Source organism: Nannospalax galili, unplaced genomic scaffold, assembly GCF_000622305.1.
Source record: "Nannospalax galili isolate Female #2095 unplaced genomic scaffold, S.galili_v1.0 scaffold229, whole genome shotgun sequence".
Taxonomy (NCBI): Eukaryota; Metazoa; Chordata; class Mammalia; order Rodentia; family Spalacidae; genus Nannospalax; species Nannospalax galili.
In genome coordinates this window covers 1,911,723-1,934,743 of record NW_008360328.1, presented here as the reverse complement: position 1 = coordinate 1,934,743, position 23,021 = coordinate 1,911,723, and the positions used below count along the sequence as shown (strand labels likewise).

The window sequence follows — 23,021 nt, the reverse complement described above, 5'->3', positions numbered from 1 at the left end:
AATTCTAGGTGTATTCACCACACCCAGTGACTACAATGTCAATTTTCAATTTGTGTGACTATTTCCCTATGCAACTAATAAGCTGCAAAGGGCAAACATCTGTGTATAATTAATGTATGCTGACATCTAGCACCAAGCTTATGTCTTAAGAGCTCAGTGAGTATTTCTGGATGTAGGAAAACAAATTATCATTCAGCATAAGTTTGTAGAATACCAAAATGATTAAATCAAATTAAACTGGGACTCAGTGTCAATTAAAATAATCTGTTTCTCTATTGTTCAGTCCATGTGCTTGTTTTTAAATCTTGATACCTAGTTAAGCTGAACTACAGCACTGCTCACCCGTATCATTCTCTTTCCCTCCTTCTTGGAAAACAGCAGCCCCTGAAGTGACAGAGGCTACGGAACTGGCAGGCAGGCATGCAGTGTCTGTTCCTTCATTTGCTAACCCACTCTGGCGCAACTTAGCAGAGTCCTGAGGCTCAGGACTCACAGACGAGGGTGTGGATAAGTGCTTTGGGTGGCGTAGCTTCTGTATTTCCATGGCTCTGCCAACTGAAAAGAAAGCAATGGTTAGTGGTCTGTGTTGCAAAACAGCTTTAGGGGAGGGAAGGGGTATGAAAATATCTGAAAAAAGTCTGCAATTATTACACTCAGCAAGGAATAGACACAAAGGGAAAGAGAGAGAAGAAAAAAGGGAAGGAGGGAGAAAAGAATGGGGTAGAGAAGAGATGGAGAGAGGATAAGGAAAAAAGGTAGAAAAGAAGATGAGAGGGATGAAGCAGAAGAGGAAGGAATGTTGAGAAAAGGAGAGCAATGGTAATAGAGACAGAGAATGCTGAGAAACATAAAGCTGCAGACACTCCAGTGATCACCCTCTGCAGTCCAGTATATCCTCACATGGGTCTGTATACCCTGAATGTAAGCCCAGCCTTCCAAACCCTTGAACTCTTTCTGCATCCCACGAAGTCACAGTCAACCAAAAACCATGAATTCTCCATTTCCTTTCCTTTCTCTTCCTCTACATGTCTCAGTTTCCCAACCTGCACTACTGGCATCTGCATAAGGGTTCCTCATGGGTTGGGGGCACAGCATCACCTCCACTACACTCTCACCCCAGCACACCAATATTTGCAAGTGTGGTACCGTCTGAGAAGCGTGACATATTACCACTATTTCTGCTTCTGCCACAGGCCTTTTTAGTGGGCTGATCTCTCCCCACTGAGGGCAGAGGTAGCAAGATAACAGAAAACAAAGCACAGATGGAAATTGTAGAAGCATGGAGAGAGAACATGACAATATATACAAAGAGATTAAACAAAGTGTGGTGGAAAGATCTATGACGACTTTTGGTTGTGTTTATGTTCATTCATGTGTGTGCAGGTGTGAATGTGTGGAGGTCAGAAGAGAAGATAGAAGACAACCTTAGGTGCTATTCCCATTCCTCAGTCATCGCCCACCTTGCTTTTTGAGGTAGGGTTTCTAGTTAGCCTGGAACGCAGTAGGTAGGCCAGACTAGCAGGCTAGGTGCTCACCTGCTTCTGCCTCCCCAGTACTGGGATTACAATTTCTTTTTTTTTCTTTGGTCTTTTTGAGACAGGGTCTCCCTATATTTAGCTCCAGCTGTCCTGGAACTCACTATGTAGACCAGACTGGCCTTGAACTCACAGAGACCCGCCTGCCTCTGCCTCCTCAGTGCTGGGATTAAAGGCATGTGCCACCACACCCAGCCCTAGGATTACAATTTCATGACACAGGCCGGGCGTGGTAGCACACACCTGTGGTCCCAGCACTTGGGAGGCAGAGGCAGGCGGATCTCTGTGAGTTCAGGGCCAGTCTGGTCTACATAGGGAGTTCCAGGACAGCTGAGACTACAGGGAGACCCTGTCTCAAAAAGACAAAACACACTCCTTTAATCCTAGCACTGAGAGGCAGAGGCAGGAGGATCTCTGTGAGTTCAAGGCCAGCCTGGTCTACATAGTGAGTTCCAGGACAGCTGGGGCTACAGGAAGAGTCTGTCTCAAAAAGACCAAACACAAAACAAAACAAAACAAAACCAATTTCATAACACCATATTGGGCTTTTTTCCCCATTCAGTGAGGGTTCTGGTATTGAACTCACATCCTCTAGTAAGTTTACCAATTATACCCCAGCCTAACACTTTATAAAATTTAGCAAACAGAATTTTAATGCCTATAAAATCAGAGGTAGTAATAGCAACACATATGAAATCAGAGGTAGTGAAAGGCATGTGACAGAACACTGCCATTAACAAAGATTTTATGACAATTATATAGCAACACAGGGGTACTTAGTTCAGAAAGAGGAATGGAGAGAAGGAAGCAAGGCACACTAGAGGTTCAGCACTATCCACTCCAGAGCAGTTTCCTTAACAATTCATCCTAGCCAAACAAGCTTCTAGGTGAAGGTGGAATGGAGCAACATTTCTAAGTTCAACATACTTGCACTGTTGTCATGGCGGCTTGGTCTCCGTGGGGGTCCCAGAATGCTTGGGAATCCTCTTCGCTTCCCTTTTTCATCGCCTTCTCTATCTTTCTTCATACTTTGCTGAAGTTGGGGTATGATTAAAATGAGATAAGATAAACCTGGTAAGTTTTTTATTGTTTTCAAATGCAGCGATGCAATTGTAATGGTTATTTGAAAGAAATTAGTTAAATAGAAACGAAAGCACATGTGTGCACATATACATAGCACTCGCTGAAGGTTGGCAAACCACTGTGAACTTCAAACCAAAAAAATTTTTTAAAATAATTTTATTTTTAATTATGTGTATGTGTGTGCCCTCCCACAGGCCTCTCTCTGGGCGCACCTAAATGTAGTGCCAGCAGAGACCAGAAGAGAGTGTAAGATCCCTTGGAGTTGGAGTTACACATAGTTGTGAACTGCCTGATGTAGGTAGTATATGGAAAAGCAGCAAGCGCTCTTAACTACTGAATCATCTCTCTAGTCCCTATTATTATTGATTTTTTAACAAATATTTGTAAAGCACACAGAACTCACTGTACAAAACTCTCAGAAAAGACTTCAATATTAAGGTAACAATAGCATAAAAACATTTACTACATATAAATTCTGCCTCCCAAGTGCTGGGATTAAAGGCGTGCACCACCACACCTGGCTATTATTGATTTTTAAAAAATTTTTAAAAATTTTATTTTTATCTTTATGTGTATATGTGTATTGCCTGTATGTAGGTAAGTGCACCCATGTTGTGCAATGCCAGTGGAGGACAGAAGAGGTTGTCAGATCCCCCTGGAACTGCAGTTATGGACAGTTGTTAGCTGCCATGTGGGTGCTGGGATTTGAACCCATGTCTTCTGCTAGAATAGCCAGTGTTCTTAACCTGCTGAGCCATCTCTCCAGCCCCTCCCCCCTGCCCTTTTTTGATACAGTATCATGTGTAGTCCCAGCTGGCCTTAAATCTACTACAGAGCCAGGGTAACCTTGAATTACTGATCCTCCTGCTCTCACCTTGCAGTTCTAGGATTATAGGCCTGTACCACTCACAGCTTTCAAGATGTCTTTACAATAGAAATGATACTTTTTAGGGCAGTTAGACAGGGAGAGAGAAAGGAGACATAAATAATGCCTAGCCAGTCTAAAAAAACAGAGGGAACTTTATTAGTCTAAAAACCTACTGAAAAATTACACATACAACATCTCTACATGAGTCCACGTATATAGCTGAAGGCTACATAACAAGAAACAGTGCCAGGCAGGAGAAACCTCCCATCAAATTGTTCACAAGGGTAGTCCAAGAGACTCCCAAAATTATACAGGCTACTGTCCACCCCTTGAACGTCTCCCAGAACTTGAAGGTAGGACCCTATTGCTAAAGACAGGGTATACTTTGGACACAGGATTTGGAGAAATGGAGCTGGAACTGACCTGGAAGCCATATTCCCTGAAAGTTAGCTCTCATAGTTTTGGAGAGCACTACCCAAGCTGTTAAGGGAGAATATCAGTTGATTATCCAACCCCAGCTTCAAGGTCTAAAAACCACATCAATGGCCAGCACAGCAAAGGACATTGGTGCAGTAGTGGCACTTTTATCTTGGGGGTAATCAACAGCTATCTATTTGAACTTAAAGGCCACTCAATGGGAGAAAACTTATGTGTGGTACTATAAACATAGATCTTAGAGAAAAACCCAAGGCTGTCACATCCCTAGACAAATGTAACATCTTACTATGTGCAAAACATGGATCCTTATATTTACAAACAAGTATCCCAGTTACCATTCATCACAGAAGCTTCTTTTGCAACGGATTATTACAGAGTTCCACAACTGGTCACACTCAGAGATTATGAACTGCCCAAGCCTAAGTGGCACACCTAGGATGCAACCTCTACACCCAAGACTCACAGAACGTAGAACAAGGGGAAGGAAGAACACTAACGCATCTCTCAGCCCTCATCAATGAAGCTCTAGCATGCAACAGAGGGTCAGGAACACAAAAGGTCACAAATGGCTAAAGCATAGGGAATAAGAGTCTAAAAGTGTGTGTTCTTGGACAGGACTCCTATATTAAATTCCACCCACCCAGGGCTCGGGGACCACTGTGGAAGAGGGGGTGGAAAGACTGTAAGAGCCAGGGAGGAGGTGCATGATCATATGGAAATAGAGTCCTACAGGCTCCTGGGACCTTCCTCATATGAACCTACAGCAACAGTGACAGCATGCACAAGACCCATGCAAACTCAAGCAGTCAAAAACCCAACACAGAACTGTGGAAATGGGCAGCAGGCCCCAATCTTAGTTGAAGAACTACTGGCAACTAATTACTGCTGAGTGAGGGAATGCTGATCTTCTTAAAGGGAGGGACTCTAGATAGACTGACTAAACCTCAGTGGATAAACTTGCACTGAGGGACTTCTGGTGACACTAACTTGACTCATAGACGTTAACATAAATGACAGAATGCATGAATTCCAGTGTGAATGTGTGTGTCGGGGGGCTATGGGAGGTGCCAATGGGGAAGAGGGTATAAAGATAATTAAGAAGTTCTGTATGAAATACATAAAAATTCAATAAACATTGTTTCAAAATTTAGAATTTATTTTTTATTTTCTTGTGTGTATGAGTGTTTTGCCTGAATGTATGTAAGTGTACCTGTGTATGCACTGTCTGAGGAGGATCCCCTGGAAATGCAGTTATGGACAGTTGTTTGTTGTCATGTAGGTGCTAAGAACCAAACCCATGTCCTCTGCAAGAGCAGCCAGTGCTCTTAACAGCTGAACCATCTCTCCAGTCCAGAAATAATACTTTTTGAAAAGTTTATTGACAAAATTTTACATATTTGCAAGAGAGTGTTCTAGATCATTCACTCATTCATTCAATATTTTCTTAATATATGAAGGTAACATGCTAAAAACTGAAGACATAATAATGAGGAACATCCTGACCTTCATAACTTTAGAATCTCACAAACATTAAATACAGCCAAATAATTACCAACTGAGCCAGGCACACAAAAACAAAAGTCACTGAGTTGTAGATGGTGATATGCATAAATTACTATTTTCATATTATCTAATAATAAGCTCTAATGTGCAGATTTATCACTGGATTTTCAGTTTCTTGACAAGAAAGACCATATCTAATACTATTATGCCAAGTGCTACTGTGCTGGCTTGGTAAATACTGACAATATGAAGAAGCACTGAGACCTGTCCACTGTTACTATTCCAGTCTTACCTTGATTTTTGGAAGGAATCCAATCCGACCCCGCTTGTGCTCCAAGTTTCGAGGTTCTTTCACTTTTACCCCCAAATGCTTCATATACATGAGAATAACATACTGCATTGTGGAACTGAGGAGAAATGATTGAGTAACTAAGAGTTCTAGGATGGGAAGGATGGTGAGAATAAAGACATCAAATAATTTCCCAAATACTAATGTTGGAAACTAATCAAGGTGAAAAAAATAAAGAACTATCTATTCACTGCACATAGAAATGGATTCTATTCACAGGACACGAGAATATTAGTCAAATAAAATACAGGCCACTAGAGGGAGCTTATAGTATACATTTGAAATTAAAAGAAATAAATTGCCATTTAGAGCTGATAGGAGAAAAGTTAACTTGTTTTTCAAAAAATTCTAGTGTGTGGGGGGGCACATTGCATTACCTCTTTTCTTCTTCTACAGCCTGAGCAGTTATCCTAAAATGAAAATATTTTTAAATGAAATATGTAAGTTTGGAGCTGATAAACAATTTAGTGGTAGAGTGCTTGCCTACCATGGTACAAGACCCTGAGTTAAATCCCCAGTACCACCAAAAAATAAAAACAGAAAAAATATAAAGGACACATACAAGTTTATTCAAGATTAGCTATGAAATTCAGATTCCTGAAAAACATATTGGAACTAAATGCTTTAAAATAGTTTCATCTATCATTTAGAGTAAAATAGTACAAGAACTTTAATCCCCAAAGGACCCACACCATTTCCCAGTCATGCTGTTAATTGTGCAGTTTACAGAAGTATTTCCAAAGCTTATAAATTGAAACCAGTGAAAGTATTCACCTGATTTTGATCACTGATTACAAGTAATTCAGGAGTTATTCATTTACCAACTTTCAGAAAAAGGAAGACAAGAACTTTTAAATATCAAGAAAAAGTTCTAGTTTCCTCAGTTTTATGACAAAATAAATAGCTCTAGATATACAATCTAATATACAGCCTTTTAAATTTGTACAAAGTAGTACTTCAAGCAAAATTAGCATTTCTGCATGCACCTCTATTACTTACAATACTTCTTCAATTTTGGTAACAATCTGTTCTGCACATGCCCGCTCCTTCTCCAAAGTTACCCGGTCCTTGTCTCTCTCTGCATCAAGTTTAGTCAGCTCACTTTCAGCCAATGTCAGTCCCATGCTACGTTTCTGTCTAAAAGGATTAGGGAAAACAATCTCAGATTGTGCTGTGGTGCAATGCCTTGGATCCCAGATAGCACAGGGCAAACCATCTCCCTCTAAATGTTTTGACATTCTTAGGTATAAGTTTTCAGAAACAGGGAAACTATCACAGTTTTCTACTTAGGGGCTTAATCAGTTTGGGATACTAGAGAAAAAAAAATTCTAGCGGGGATCAATGCAAAAAACATTTTTCTTTTCTTTTCTTTTTGGGTGGGGAGCTTGAGATAAACTGTTTGAGACAGGGTATCACTATGTAGCCCTGGCTGGCCTTGAACTCACTATGAAGACCAGGCTGGTCTTGAACTCACAGAGATCCACCTGCCTCTGCCTCCCAAGTGCTGGGATTTTAAAGGCATGCGCCATCACACCTGGCAAAAGACACATTTTTAAAAATTTTATTATTTTTATTTTATATGTACAAGTGTATTGCCTGCATGTATGTAAGTACACCTGTGTCATGCAGTAACCATTAGGTCAGAAGAGGGCATCAGATTCCCCTGGAACTGGAGTTTCAGACAGTTGTTAGCTAACATGTGAGTGCTGAGAATCAAATCCAGGCCTTCTGCAAGAGTAGTCAGTGCTCTTAACCACTGATCCATCCCTCCAGCCCCAAAAGACACATTTTTAAAGGGACATATTTAGAGGACAGCACTGAGATCACAACCTGTAAGTACATGAATGGGGACTATGGACTGTTAGTTCTCCTCTAACCCTTTACCCTTTTTGACTTCAGATCTCTTCCACCGACCCCCACAAGTCTCCCTGTAGCTGGCCTGGAACTCTCATTAGGTAAATCAGGTTGGCCTTGATCTCACAAAGATCCTCCTGCCCCTGCTTCCCAAAACCTGGGGTTAAAGGCATGTGTCACAACATGTTGTTGTCCCATTATTTTTAACAGCAAAAAAAAGAACATATGGTTTACCTAGCGATGAGTGAAATATTTAATATATAACTGTTTTATATTTAAAAAATAAAAGAACTCAGATGAGCATGTCAAATTTTATCTAACATCAAACTTACCGAAAATCCTCCAAGTGCCTCTGAACTTCTGGGTGGACTCTTTCTTGCATAGTTTGGATATAGTGGCGATGCAGATCCTCAGGAATAAGCTCAGGTCTTCTTTTTTCTGCACAAAGAAAAGGAATTATTTGATCTAAAGATATGTTCTATGAAACATATAGCCAACACTACTTCATACAAATTTAATTTGGAATACACCAAAGAGAAATTATTTAGTTTAGTTGATGCATTTCATGTTAGAATTCGGATTTCAACTCTTCTTAAATGTAATGCAGACTCTTCCTGCTGTGATTCAGGTGATTAAAACAGTCTAATATATAAAATGTCAAAACCCAAGTGAGCTTCATTTCTATGGAATGGAATTCTCTGGATCCTGGTGCTCCAAACTTACCTAGATCTACAGATATTTCATCAGGAACGGAAACTTTCAGGTGCTAAAACAAAAGTTAGAACAGCATTAGAGACTTTTGGGGATACACATAAGAACTTGCATAAAGCCAAAGGATACAGCTTAGAAATCTTATTTTTTGTTTTTTAATTTATTTATTGGCTTTTTTGAGACAGGGTCTCCCTATAGGCCCAGCTGGCCTGGAACTCACTATGTAGACCAGGCTGGCCTTGAACTAAAAGAGATCTGCCTGCATCTGCCTCCAAAGTGCTGAGATTAAAGGCATGCATCACCACGCTTGGCCTGGAAATCTATTCTTACAAGCACATTTTACGGTGCAAGCCTGTTTTCTCATCTAAATTTCATAGCCCTGGAATACTTTACTGTTTAAACATAATAAACTGTTTTCATCAGGTATTGTTCTTCATGAATATACTGACAATGATCAATACAATTGTTTTTTGTTATTAGAATTAATACATGTAAAACCTAAACTACTCATATTATCACAGAGGAAAATGGACTTAGTGTTAAGAATGACTTTCATGTCTGAATTTTAAATTCTCATTTAGAAGACAATGCTATTTTCAATTATTTTCTTATGTAAATTTAAAAACTCTCAGTAGTTATACTCCCAATGAGAAAGAACTGGCTGTCACGTAACTATAGCACGTAGTTCCTGCTATAAAACTAAAGGGGCTTAGAATTTACTTCTTTCCAGTTAGAATACCTCCCATAAAAATGTAGATTTTGGTTTTCACCTAACATTTTGACAGAAAATCGTATTATTCTGTATTCAAAGGAAATATTGCCATGCTTATTACTCTCCTATGTACCTAAAGTCATCTACTTCCTGAACTTCAACAATTCCTACAGAGATCTGACAACTAAATTTTTTTTTAATTTTATGTATTTTTGTGTACTGCCTACATGTAGGTAAGTGAACCCATGTTGTGCAATGCCAGCAGAGAAGAGGCTGTTGGATCCCCTGGAACTGGAGTTACGGACAGTTGTTAGCTGCCATGTGGGTACTAGGATTCGAACCCGGGTCTTCTGCAAGACCCATCAGTGTTCTTAACTGCTGAGCCATCTCTCCAGCCCAACAATTTAAATTTAAAGTCACTACAAAAAAAATTTTAAGATCTTTTACATTATTTATGTGTGGTATATTGCACATGTATGTGAGGGTACTTGTCCATGCATGCAGGCCAGAGGTCAATGTGAGGTGGCTCCCTCAATCACTCTCTACCTTATTTTTTGAGAGAGGGCCTTTCATTGAACTTGGTGCTTGCTGATTCCCCTGGACTGGGTGACCAGGAAGCCCTTGGGATCATCCTATCTCCATTTCTGTCCTTCCAGGACTAGGATTACAAATGATCATGTGCTGGATAGCTTTAGTTGTCAACTTGACACACCTGGGAAGAGGAAGCCTCAATTGGTGAATTTATTCCACTGGACTGGCCTGTGGCCATGTCTATGGGATAGTTTCTTGATTTTTGAGTGACGTAGATGGGCCCAGCGCACTGTGGGCACTGCCACCCCTGGGCAAGTTGTTCTGTATTTGTAGAAGAAATCAGGCTGAGCATGGGTAAGGGGAGCAAGCCAGTAAGCAGCATTCCTCCATTGCTTGTGCTTCAGCTCCTGCCTCCAGGTTCCTGCCCTGGGTTCCTACCTTGTGCTCCTTCAGTGATGGAACTGTGACCTAGGAGATGTAAGCCAAATACACCCTTTCCTCCCCAAGTTGGCATTATTGGCCAGGATGTTTTATCACAGCAATTGAAAACAAACTAGAACAGTGTGCAACCACGCTTGGCTTTTTACGAGTGTCAAAATCCAACTCGGGTACTCTCACTCATGCTTTCATAGCAAGCACTTTATCTAGTGAGTTCTTGCCAGTCTCTTATTTTCATTTACAAGGGTGAAATGACAAGGCATGTTGGGGCTGGAGAGGCGGCTCAACAGTTAAGAGCACTGGCTGCTCTTACAGAAGACCTGGGTTCAATTCCCAGCACACATGGCAGCTAACAACCATCCGTAACTCTAGTTCCAGGGGAATCCAACACTTTCTTCTGACCTCCGTGGACATTGCATGACATGGGTGCACTTACACACATGCAGACAATACACTCAAACACATAAAAGTAACTAAAAAATAAAATATTAAAAAAAAAACAAATGACGCTGGGCGTGGTGGCGTGCATGCCTTTAATCCCAGCACTTGGGAGGCAGAGGCAGGTGGATCTTTGTGAGCTCAAGGCCAGCCTGGTCTACATAGTGAGTTCCAGGACAGCTGGGGCTACAGGGAGACCCTGTCTCAAAAAGACAAAAAAAAAAAAAAAAAAAAAAAAAAGACAAGGCATGTTAATGCATGTCTATAATTCCAACACCTGGGAGTCAAGAGATGGGACAATCCCTGCCTGGGCTACATAGTGAGAACTTTTTCAAGGAAAAGAAACAAACAGAAAAGAAAGGAAAAGAAAGACATTTCTAGCACAAGCGCAAAAAAAGTATATGTATGGCAGGGCATGGTGGTGCATGACTCTAATTCCAGCACTCAGGAGGCAGAGGCAGGCAGATCCCTGTGAGTAAGAGGCCAGTCTGGTCTACATAGCCAGTTCCAGGCCAGCTAGGGCTGCATAGTGAGACCTTGTCTCAAAAAGAAAAATATTATATATGGGGGTGGGGATATAGCTCAATAATCGAATGCTTGCCTATGTACACACAAGACATGGATTTAATTCCCAGCACCACACACTAAATAAATGAATGTAAACTTGCATATATGGCTGTAGATGAAATAATTATGACATGCCATATAAAAAAATTAACACATTAATATAGTCTTATAATTTAATATCGATATAGATCATAAGCAGCAAAATACAAAGTTTTGACTTAGTTTGAAGTTCAAAAGAAAGGGCAGGGTACACAACATGATGAAGGTAGGTGATCTATCTGGTATTAATTCCTTTCTCTATACTTTAAATTTTTCCAGAAAACCAGCAAGGTCAGGGCTGGAGAGATGGGGCACTAGTTAAGAGTACTATTTGTTCTTCCAGAGAACTCAAGTTCAGTTCCTAGCACCCAGGTTGGGCTGCTCACAATCGCCTGTAACTCTAGTTCCAAGGGATCTGACACCTCTTCTGGCCTCCACTGGTACCCACACAAGTAAATAAAGAGAAAATAAACAACAGCAAGGTCTTCAACTGAGAAAAGGACAGGAAGGAAATGATGGCGATTTTAGGAGAGGGTCTGAAGTAGTCATCTAAGAGAACTACAAATGTGAAATGGCAAGGGCTGGGCATGTGGCTCAGTTGACAAAGTGCATGCTGCATGCATGAGGCCATGGGTGTTACTCTGGCACCTCTTAAAATCAGGTGTGGTAGCCTTTAATCTTTTAATGCCTTTAATCCCAGCACTGAGAAGGCAGAGGTAGGAAAATTAGGAGTTCAAAGTCACCCTCAGCTATATACAGAGCTCATGGTCAGCCAGAAACCATTTGGAAAAAAAAGGCGCCGTGGGGGGGAGGGATGGGGGGGGATTAAGCTTGGATCAGTCGTAAAAGTGCTCCTTAGAAAAGCATGAGGATCTGCATTTACATAATTTAAGCCAGTGAAGAGTAGTTAAGAGCTGAGACAGAATACAGATGTTCAAAAACATGATAAATATAGTTGGGAAGATTAGAAATCAAAGGTCAATAAAGGCAATGAAGGTGCTAAAAGAAAAATTACAGTATGAATTTGGCAACTTACAGCAGATCGATCCAGGAAGAACTGATGAAACTCAAGGAAGACACGGCGAGTTTCCTTGGAATTAGTCTGTTTATACAGGTCTGAATAGAGGTAACAGAGCTGTCATGGAGAAAGAAATGGGAGACAAAGTGAAACAAAATATATTTTAAAAAGCAATAATAACATTTTAAGTATCTTTCATATCTATCCTTATACATTTAGAAACCTACTTATTTTATACATAGGAAAAGTTCTCCAATAGGGAGATGCTGAATCAAGTAAACTGTAAAATATATTACCAATGTTGCAGGGTCAAATTGTGAAACTACATGGTGTAAAAAAACAGCCAAGTGGGCAGGGCGAGACTTTAGTAGTTCAATGCTCTGGAAACAGCTGCACTGCCCATTGATCTGGAGGAAGAAATAAATATGCATCAGTAACTTTGACATATAAATACCAAATGCAGTATAAGTTCAATTCAATAGCTATCCAGATTTCACTTTGAACTCCTATATTTTGAATGCCCCTCAAAGGATCATGGTGTTTTATAAAGGCTTAGTTCCCAACCGGATGTGCTGCTAAGAACTGGTGGAACTTTAGGAAGTGGGACCTAGTTGGAGGAAGTAGAAAACTGGAGGGTGCTTTGAAGGGTATATTCATATTCTCTCTCTCTCTCTCTCTCTCTCTCTCTCTCTCTCTCTCTCTCTCTCTCCCCCTCCCCCCATGTTATTTATAAAAATGTAGGAGGGATTTTTGTTTAATAATGAAACAGCTGTTTTGCTTTGTTTATTTCTTTTCCTTTGAGCTGACTGTAGAAACGGCAGTGGAAATTGGAGCTGTGTGATTTTAAGACAAGTCCTAGAATAGTTGTATAATCCCCAAGTACTGTGAATGTGTAGGCAACAGTAACAAACATGAGGTAAACCAGCATTATAATTTCTAGATAATTTTTCGCATTTAGATAAAGTAGAAAACTAAACAATACTAAAGTATTGCCTGCATGGTATTTGCCAGAAAATAGGAAGTCACTTCCTCAATCATCCTAAAGGCCACATTACCTCAATTATCAAAACAAAGATACCACAAAAAGAGAGCTATATACCAATACATCTTATGAACACTGATGCAAAACTTTTCAGTAAAACAAAAGCATATAGAATCTAACAATATAAAAAAGAAAGCCAGAGGTTCATATATGTAATCCCAGCACTCAGGAGAGCAAAGCAGAAGAAATGTTACAGGTTTCAGGCCAGCATGGAAGACACAGAGAAACTCTGTCAAAAAAAAAAAAAAAATTTAAAAACGAAAATAGGCTAGCATGGTAGTACATGCCTTTAATCACAGCACTCTGGACACAGGCAGAGGCAGGCGGGATCTTGATGTGGGCCAGCCTGGTCTACATAGAAAGTTACAGGCCTGGTGGGATTTCAGGGAGAGCTTGTCTTGAACAAACAACCAACAACAACGACAACAAAAATTAAGGGACAGGGCAGATGGCTTAGTGGGTCAATGTGCTGATAATCACTGAGTTCCACCACCAGAACCCATGTAGAAAGCCAGATGTGGTAGCATGCACCTGCAATTCCAGCACTCCTATGGCCAGATGAGAGGCAGAACCAGGAAAATTGGCCATAAACTGCACACACAGCACAACATCACAAACACTAAGAGAGACCCTGCTTCAAAACAAGGTGGAAGGAGAAAATCAAACCCTCAACAAGTTATCCTTTGATCTACATACATGCAGTGGCATGCACACACTCATGCACATACATATACACACTAGCATGAGCACATGTGTGTGCATGCACACACACACACAATAAATGAACTGTTTAAATAAAAAATAAAATAAAATAAAATGGTTAGGATTCATTCTAGTAATGCAAGCCCAGTTCGTACTAATAAATGTAATCTGCCTTATTAAAAGATTCAGAAAAATCATTCAGTTATCTCAAGTCATTCAACATCTAGTCAAGATTTTTTTTAAATAGAAAAAAAAAGCAACCTCTCAAAATGTTAGGAATATTGTTTTTTTGTTTGTTTTTTTAATTTGGGGGCCAGAGAGATGGCTTAGCAATTAGGAGCACTGACTGTTCTTGCTGAGGACCTGGGTTCAGTTCCTAACACCCACATGGAAGCTAACAACTATCCATAACTCTAGTTCCCAAGGACATGACACCCTCTCCCACCCACTGCAGGCACTGCATGAACTTACACACAAACATGCAGGCAAGACACTCATATGCATAAAACAAAAATAAAGAGTTCAAAAAAAGAGAGATTTTATTTATTATTTCATGTGCATAAATGTTTTGTGTGCCTGTTGCCCATGGAAGCCAGCAGAGGGTGTTGGATCTCAATGAACTGGAGTTACGGACAGTTGTTAGCCTCTATATGGGTGCTGGGAACCAAACTGGAGTCCTCTGGAAGAACAACAGCCAGTGCTCTTAACCACTGAGTCATCTCTCCAGCCCTGTTAGGAATATTCTTTAGCTTAATAAACCTAGCTTCATCAGGAACACTTACAAAAATACCTTTCTGTAACATGCTTAAGGATGAAGGTTGAATGCTTTCTCCTAAGAGGAGAACTTTAAATATTTTATTTATTATTTTTATTTTATGTGTACGTGTGTATTGCCTGCATGTGGGTAAGTGTACCCGCATCGTGCAATGCCCTCGGAGGACAGAAGAAGCTGTCGGATCCCCTGGAACTGGAGTTACGGACAGTTTTTAGCTGCCATGTGGGTGCTGGGATTTGAACCCGGGTCTTCTGCAAGAACAGTCAGTGTTCTTAACCGGTGAGCCATCTCTCCAGCCCCCAGAGGAGAACTTTATAAAGCAAGAATGCCTTAAAACTCTTGACTTGGCCTTATACTACAAGTCCTAGTCAGCACAATAAAGGCAAGAACAAGAAATAAAAGATAATATAGATTGAAAAGAATGAAACAAAAATTAAGTTCTCTTAAGAGTCAATGTGGGGGATGGAGAGATGACTCAGTGGTTTTGCAGAGACCTGGGTTTGGTTCCCAGTACCCACATGGCTGGTATCAACTGTCTATTAACTGTGGATTCATGGGATCTGACACCCTTTTCTGTCCTCTGCAAGCATGACAAAGATGCACTTACATACATGAAGCCAAAACATGCATACATATAAAATAAATAAATTTAAAAAAAATTTAAGAGACAATATGAATGTTATGTAGAAAAATTCAGACTTTAAAAAAAAAAAACTAAGACAGGGTCACACTATGTAGCCAGCTCATTTAAGCTTCAAACTCATGATTCTTTTGGCTCCTGGATGCTCCACAAACTGTTTAAACTATCCTAGAAGTTGTGCATGGTAGTGTACACCTATAATAAAATAACTAGGACTTGAAAGATGGAGGAAGGAGGATAAGAAGTTCAAAATCATTCTCAGCTACCATGGGAGCTTGAAGTCAGCTTGGGCTGCATGAAACATTGTCTCAAAAATATTTTCATTTATTTTTATGTGTTTGAGGGTATTGCCTGCATGTGTATAAGTTCACCCATGTCACAGAATTCCCTCAGAGGTCAGAAGAAGGCATGAAATTCCTTAGAACTGGAGTTATGGCCAGTTATTAGCTGCCATGTGGGTGCTAGGAATCAAATCTGGGACCTCTTAAAGAGCAGCCAGTGCTCTCAACTACTGAGCCATCCCTCCAACCCCTCAAAAATCTTTTTAATAATAAAAAGGCCCTAAAAATAATTGAATTTAGCAAGACCACAGTATAAAAGAACTAGAATCAAGTTAGTCCTATTCCTACCATTAATGGATAATAGGGATTTATAAAGTTTTTGAAAAAGACTAATCATATTCAATAACATTCCACTCCCAAAATTAAATGAAATATTCAAATATAAATGGAATTACCCACCACTTGCAGCCTGCAAAGTAATTTCTATTGGTCAAAGCTAAAATGAACAACCAACCCAGGGATACTTAGGTTTCAGGATGTAGCTTGAAATACTTAGAAGTGTTATTTTAACTTCTAAAAAATGTTTATTTTTATAAAAAATCAGACATCTTAGAAAGTTAATACTTTTTTTTTTTTTTAAAGAGAGTACCATTACCTGTTCATGTTCCGTACCAAAATCATCATCCTCTGCTCCAATAATATGTGGTGCTACACGGGTAGAGGGACTCCCGACAAGTGTTTGGGTGTCCTATTAAGGAGAAGAGCAATAGAAAAATTATCTGATGGTCAAAAGCAGAGGTAGAATAAAACCAAACAAAACTATTAAAAAATGTGGTTTGCTGGGTGTGGTAGCCAACATTTGGGGGTGTGTATAACGCCAGCATTTGGGAGGCAGAAGCAGAAGATTGCCACAAGTTTGAGGGTAGTCTGACCTACATAGTGAGTTCCAGGTCAGCCAGGGCTACAGAGTGAGACCCTATTTAAAACAAAACAAATATACAGCTCATTTCATCAGTGGCAATTTTTTAAATTTCCTTTTTATTTTCAAAGTATTGGTTCTTAGAATTTCAAGGTAGCAAATCAATGCAGTACAGAAAATGACTACAAGAGCACTGATTGTTTCCTGAAGCAGAGGTGGGAGAGGTGTCAATATTTCCCTGAAAAAAGTAAACAATATTTGCTCACCACACCTCTGGTTATATGAATCTTATCACTTATCCTTGTCATAGAAGGACATAAAATTGGCTTATTTTATTTTGCTTTTTATGTTGCTGGGAATCAAAGCGCAGACCTTGGTCATGTTCAGCTAGGGCTTGATCAATGACTTATAGCCCCATCCCAATTCTGCCTCTACTGTTAAAAATTGCTGTTTTTACTTAACCTCAAAAATGTAATGTTTAAAAATAAGGTGAACAATAGAAATTTATATGCAATGATGGTCAAATTTTAATTTTGTAACTTAGTTGATGTCTTTGATTATTCAAATATTGCTAATAATCAGTAACATCACAAAATTCTGTTAAATCTTTTACTATAAAATTTCAAATAAATCTATTTAAAAAATAAAAACTGAATTCTAAAGCATTCAATTAATAATATGTAAAATTCAGGACTAGTGAGATATCTCAGTAAGTAAAGGCATTTATATATAAGACTGATTACCCGAGTTCAATCCGTAGAACCCATGTAAAGATGGAAGGAAGAACGAACTCCACAAAGATGTCCTCTGACCTCCATATGCATGCCATGGCACAAACATTTTAAAATATTCATTTCTATTTATTTTTATTTTATGTGTTGAGTGTTATGCCCACATGTATGTAAGTGTATCATGTGCAAGCAATGTTATGGAGGCTAGAAGTGGTGAAGAATCCCCTGGAACTGGAGTTAAGGACAGTTGTTAACCACTATGTGGGTGCTGAGAATTGAACCTGGGCCTTCTTGATGAACAGAAAATACTCTTAACCACTGAGCTATCTCTCCAGCCCTAAATAAAATTTTTACATCTTATTAGAGAGTATGTAAAATCCAGCAATTGCACTTCTAAGTTGATACTCAAAAGATTTTAAAACATTACTGAAAGCAGCCAAAGGATAACCTAACTACCCACTTCCAGATGTTATTATGTAATTACTCCCCATCATCAAAAGTTACAAAGTGTGGAGCTGGAGAGATGGCTCAGAGGTTAAGAGCACTGACTGCTTTTACAGAGGACCCAGGTTCGATTCCCAGAGCCCACATGGCAGCTAACCACCATCCATAACTCCAGTTCCAGGGGAATTCGATGCCTTCTTCTGACATCCCTGGGCATTGCACAACACGGGGGCACTTACAGACATGCAGGCAATACACTCATACACATAAAATAAAAATAAATAAAATATTTTTTAAAAGTTACAAAGTGAGGGGGCTGGAGAGATGGCTCAGCGGTTAGGAACACTGTTCTTGCAGAAGACCCGGGTTCAAATCCCAGCACCCACATGGCAGCTAACAACTGTCCGTAACTCCAGTCCCAGGGGATCCAACAGCCTCTTCTGCTTCCGTGGGCAATGCACGACACGACACAGGTGTACTTACCTACATGCAAGCAATACACGCATACACATAAAATAAAAATACTAAAATATTTTTTAAAAAGTTACAAAATGAAAAAGAGAAGGCAAAGACAACAATCACTGCATGAACTTCATACTTACAGTGTCCTGAATCGATTCAGTTTTCTCCAGGGTTTCTTCTAGGTAAATCCTCTCCTTCAGGCTATTTTTAGGACTCTAATATAAAAACAGAATACATACATACATTTATCTCTAGTTCACTGCAATAAGCTCCTAAAAGGGGATAAGGAAAATCAATGTGTAGGGGGGAAAGCTCTAAACTTCTTATCTATATTTAAAATTAATTATCTTTCATATAATACCTGTCTCTGCTACCTTTTTTCCTGACTTTGGGAACTCTCACAACCTTCCCATTTAATACTAATAGACAATATAGAACCAATAAAATAGTAAATATCTAATCTTCAGGTCTGAAGATTACCAATAACTATGATTAGGTATATTCCACATCTCAAACTCATTCAATTCAAACTCTAGCTTTATCCTTCCTTCTTAGCCTCTCCCTTACCAAACTATCCTTTCTCTCAGTAGCCAAAAATTAGTAATCTATGAGAATCTATGACTCACATTAGTATGCATGAGTTCAAAATTATTACAAATACACAGCCCTCACAGGTCATCTTTGGAGGCTGTTAAAAGAGTATGGACGGAGAAGAATCAACAAGTATATATCCTGCATGGTGTGTAGTCATTTTCTCAGACTGAAACACTCCCTCCTAGAGGAAGCAGGATAGTCACGGAGGCTCAGGAAACTCAGAAGAAATTACAAAACGTAATGGGCCTCTGTGTGATGATTGTGTACTAGCACAACATCAATTGCAGGAACCCAGGTAATAACTCTTTGTGGTATAGCTACTTGCAAATTGTGCAGGGGACTCCAGCAGTACACTTTCTTGAGTCATCAACTATGCCAGGGTAGGCTTTTTAGGGATGCAACTGCCTGAGTCACCCATGCTTCTGTAAAGATATCCAATAAATTCATGGTTTACTAACCTGGTCTTCGGTGGAACTATTTTTTTGGTCTGTCACTGCCCTTTCTATTCTGGGGTGAGTAGAAACAATGCCCCACAGTGTATCACAACATTGCATTTCCTATATAAGTAAATTTTACCTTAACCTAACAACTAGGAAGGGAAATTTTTCTCCTTAAAATAATTCCATCTAATAAATATAGAAAGAATGAGAAAATTAAAACATTCTTTTGAAACCCCTCATTAAATAACGGATCCAGACATTTTGACCATGAGTGGGATGTATAAAATCTGTGTAATACACCAATGAGACTTTATAATGAAAAGAACCATGCTGGTATCATCTGAACACCTTAAATAGTCAGATACTCACCTTCTTGTATGATACAGTAAGAGGCACAAAGCACTACCCATGAACTGTTATGGTCAAACAATAAATATCATACCTTAATCTGATCAAGACTGTAGAACTAACTCTTAGTTTTCAGGAAATAAAGATAAAGGAACACCATGAAAAGACAATCAGAAAGTGGATTGTTTAACTATTTATGACCTGATTTTTTAAAAACAAACAAACAAAAAATGCAGAGGTAGGAAAGGAAGGAGAAACAGGACAGAAGCTTAAAATGTCTTATCAACCAAAGGCAGTATAAAGATCATTCCTGGAACCTCACTCAAATTAACAAACTAGGAAGAGATGTAGCACAGTGGTACAGTCTAGTATTCCAGGTCCTAGGTTTGATCCCCAGCATCATAAAACAAAGTATAAAAAGATCCTTATAAGACAATTAGGGTAATCAAACTGCACATTAGGAAAATATTAATTTGTAATTTATAAGGTTTGATAATATGTCATAATTTGAAATAGCTCATCTCTTAAAGGTACATTAAAGACATGAAGTCTTGGATGTGGGGAACTTGAATTACAAATAAAACAAGTTTGAGCACATGCTGACAACTAGTGAGGCTGGATTATAAGAGGTGTGACAGGGATCATCATTCCATCTCCAGGGACAAATGCTCTTGAGTTTTACATGATGTCATGTGATCAAATCACTTCTGAGAAAACTGGTTTGTAACATTCTTTTAAGCCTTCACCAATGTGAGCAAGAGCAGGCTTTTTCTTTTGTTTTGAAAAAAATAACAATAACATCACAAACACCAGCAGGAGATTATTTTATAAAATTGATAAGATCTGGGGAGATGGCTCAGTAGGTAAAGTACTTGCTATGCAACCATGAACACTTCAATCTGGATCCCCAGAGTCTGGCCCAGGATGTAAAAAGCTAGGCACAGCACTTATCTACCCTCAGCACTGGAAAAAATAAAAGTGAATCCTGGACCTTATTGTCGGACCAGCCTAGCCAACTGGATAGTTCCAGATTCAATGAAAGACTGTCTCAAAAAATAAGGTGAAAAGCAATAGAGGAAGACTCCCAGTGTTGATTTCTGGCCTCCACAAAGGTGCACACATGAACATGCATGTATACACACACGTATGTATATATATACATACATGTTGGGAGGGGTTGAAAACCAAAAGGTCTAACTCAAACAAAGACTGGTACCTCCAAATTTACAATATAATTCAAAAGAGCACGGGAATCCATAAGTTGCTTTTATACTTAAACAGACACTTGTGGGAATTAAACAAGTTTGTCATGTGTTCAGTACATATCCTATTCTGAACTTCAACATTTCTCACAAATTCTGCAATATTCATTCATTCATTTGGCCTTAGTTTCTTCACCTATAGAATGGTAATACTGGGGGCAAAAAGAGATGGGTCAGTGGTTAAGAGCACTGACTGCTCTTGCAGAAGACCTGGACTCAAATCTCAACACCAAGTTAGTCAACAATTGTCCATAACTCCAGTTCCAGGGGATCTGATGCCCTCTTCTCTCCTCCACAGGACAGCACAGCACTATGTGACATGGATGTACATGCAGGCATATAGCACTCATACACATAAAATAAAAAATGATAATACTGCTTAAGATATTATGAGAATAAAAATAATAATATCTTAAAGTATTAGTATAACCTCTGGTACAAAGTCAGTATTCAATAAAAGGTTAACAGTTAATCATTCAACCTACATCTGTTAAATTCCTATTATGCCAAACAAGTCCCCTTTTCTTATCTCTCTTTTTTATGATTAGTTTTCTACATGGACATGTTTCTGATGGTACCTCTTTTTTACACATATGATAAAGCCTAAATACCTTACTCAATCAATCATTTTATCATTTATTCTAATTCTTATCAATTATGTGTCAGAATTAATTTATTGTAATGCCTAATTATATACTCACCAATGAATACCATGTTATAAAGCCGTTATTTTGGAAGCACAGGTTTTATCGTAACACCACTTTAAATACAAGATAAAATTCAAATTTCTCATCTGTATCACCTGTTCTGATCATCTGCACTCAGGAAGATAAAGATAACACTGCCTGTTCTCCAGGAGCTTCCTGAAGCCCAAGAAGCAGCACTACATCAGAAATCAGATGGGCAGAAGGGTTCCTACAGGAAGCACTGCCAGGACATGTGGAAGAAACCCATTACAACCTGTACTCAAGTCTGTTTCATTTTCTCTCTAGCCTTTCACTCATAATCCTAACATGCCAGGATGGTCTAAAACTTCCATGCTCTTCAAAAATGTTATGCTTTCGTGCCTCAGTGCCTTTGTTTATATTTAGAGTATAAGTGCTTTGGAGCTATGTGGAGGTAGATCACTTACTGCATGACTAAGTTTGGCAAATCAGTGAATTCCCTTTGGCCTGATTTTTCTTTTGTAGAGTGACTTTAACAATACTTCATAAAGATGCTTTAAGAATTAAGATAAAAAAATGATTTTAAAAAACTGAGCATATGTGATAATGCTTGCTAAATGTTAAAGTGTGCTGGATAGCTTTAGTTGTCAACTTGACACACCTGGGAAGAGGGAGCCTCAATTGGGGGAATTGCTTCCATTTGACTAGTCTGTGGCCATGTCTATGGGGAATTCTCTTGATTGCTGAGTGATGTGGGAGGGCCAAGTCCACTGTGGGCAGTGCCACTCCTGGGCGGGTTGTTGTGTTGTATAAGAAAATAGATTGAGCCGGGTGTGCTGGTGCATGACTGTAGTCGAGGCACGCAGATCTCTGTCAGTTCAAGGCCAGTCTGGTCTACATAGTGAGCTCCAGGCCAGCTGGGGCTACAGGAGACCTTTTTGTTTCAAAAACACCAAAAAAATTAATTAATTAATTAAAGAAATTAATTTTTTTTTTAAAAAAGAAAGAAAGCAGACTGAGCACTAGCCAGAGGAGCAAACCAGTAAGCAGCATCTTCCATGGTCTGTGCTTTAGGTTCCTGCCCTGAGTTCCTGCCTTGGCGTCCCTTGATGATGGAATGTGCTTGTAAACCAAATAAACCCTTTCCTCCCCAAGTTGGTTTTCGTTAGTGTTTTTTATCACAGCAGTAGAGAAGCTAACTAGAGCAGTTAGCTATTACAATTTTTCTTGAGTCAAAACTGAAATTTTCCATTATAACCTTTAACCCAATCACGAGGCTCCTATCATCATCATCATCATCTTTCAAAAAAAAACGTTCTCGAATTTTTCTTGCATGAAAACTGAATCATTAGGCCAAGCCTTAAAAGGTGGCCTAAATAATGTCTTAGACCACAGCTCTCAGTTTCTTCTAGAATGTTCAATAAGACAGAAACATCACACTGTTCACTAGCACCTGTGTGTACACAACAGAAGTCATAATTTCTGATGCTTGTCTTTAAAAAAAATTTACTAATTTTATTTTATGGCCCACAGTTAGAAAATAGTCTCCAATTACTTCCCTCATCACATTGTATATATAAGATACTCTGTGTAAGTAATGCTGGTTTAGCTTTTTTTTTTGGGGGGGGGGGG

General features: G+C 39.2%; 1 protein-coding gene across 1 annotated transcript in view; it reads right to left on the bottom strand.

Annotated features, from left to right (window-relative positions):
* The window catches only part of Arhgef12 (Rho guanine nucleotide exchange factor 12), a gene marked incomplete in the record, with an annotated part of 157,785 nt that overhangs the window by 35,575 nt on the left and 99,189 nt on the right, over positions 1-23,021 (bottom strand). Inside the window, 11 exon segments of the mRNA XM_008826048.3 lie at positions 343-555; positions 2,463-2,568; positions 5,720-5,834; positions 6,154-6,186; positions 6,776-6,913; positions 7,963-8,068; positions 8,354-8,396; positions 12,103-12,201; positions 12,381-12,491; positions 16,180-16,272; positions 18,221-18,295. Of these exon segments, the coding sequence (XP_008824270.2) occupies positions 343-555; positions 2,463-2,568; positions 5,720-5,834; positions 6,154-6,186; positions 6,776-6,913; positions 7,963-8,068; positions 8,354-8,396; positions 12,103-12,201; positions 12,381-12,491; positions 16,180-16,272; positions 18,221-18,295 (1,132 nt within the window).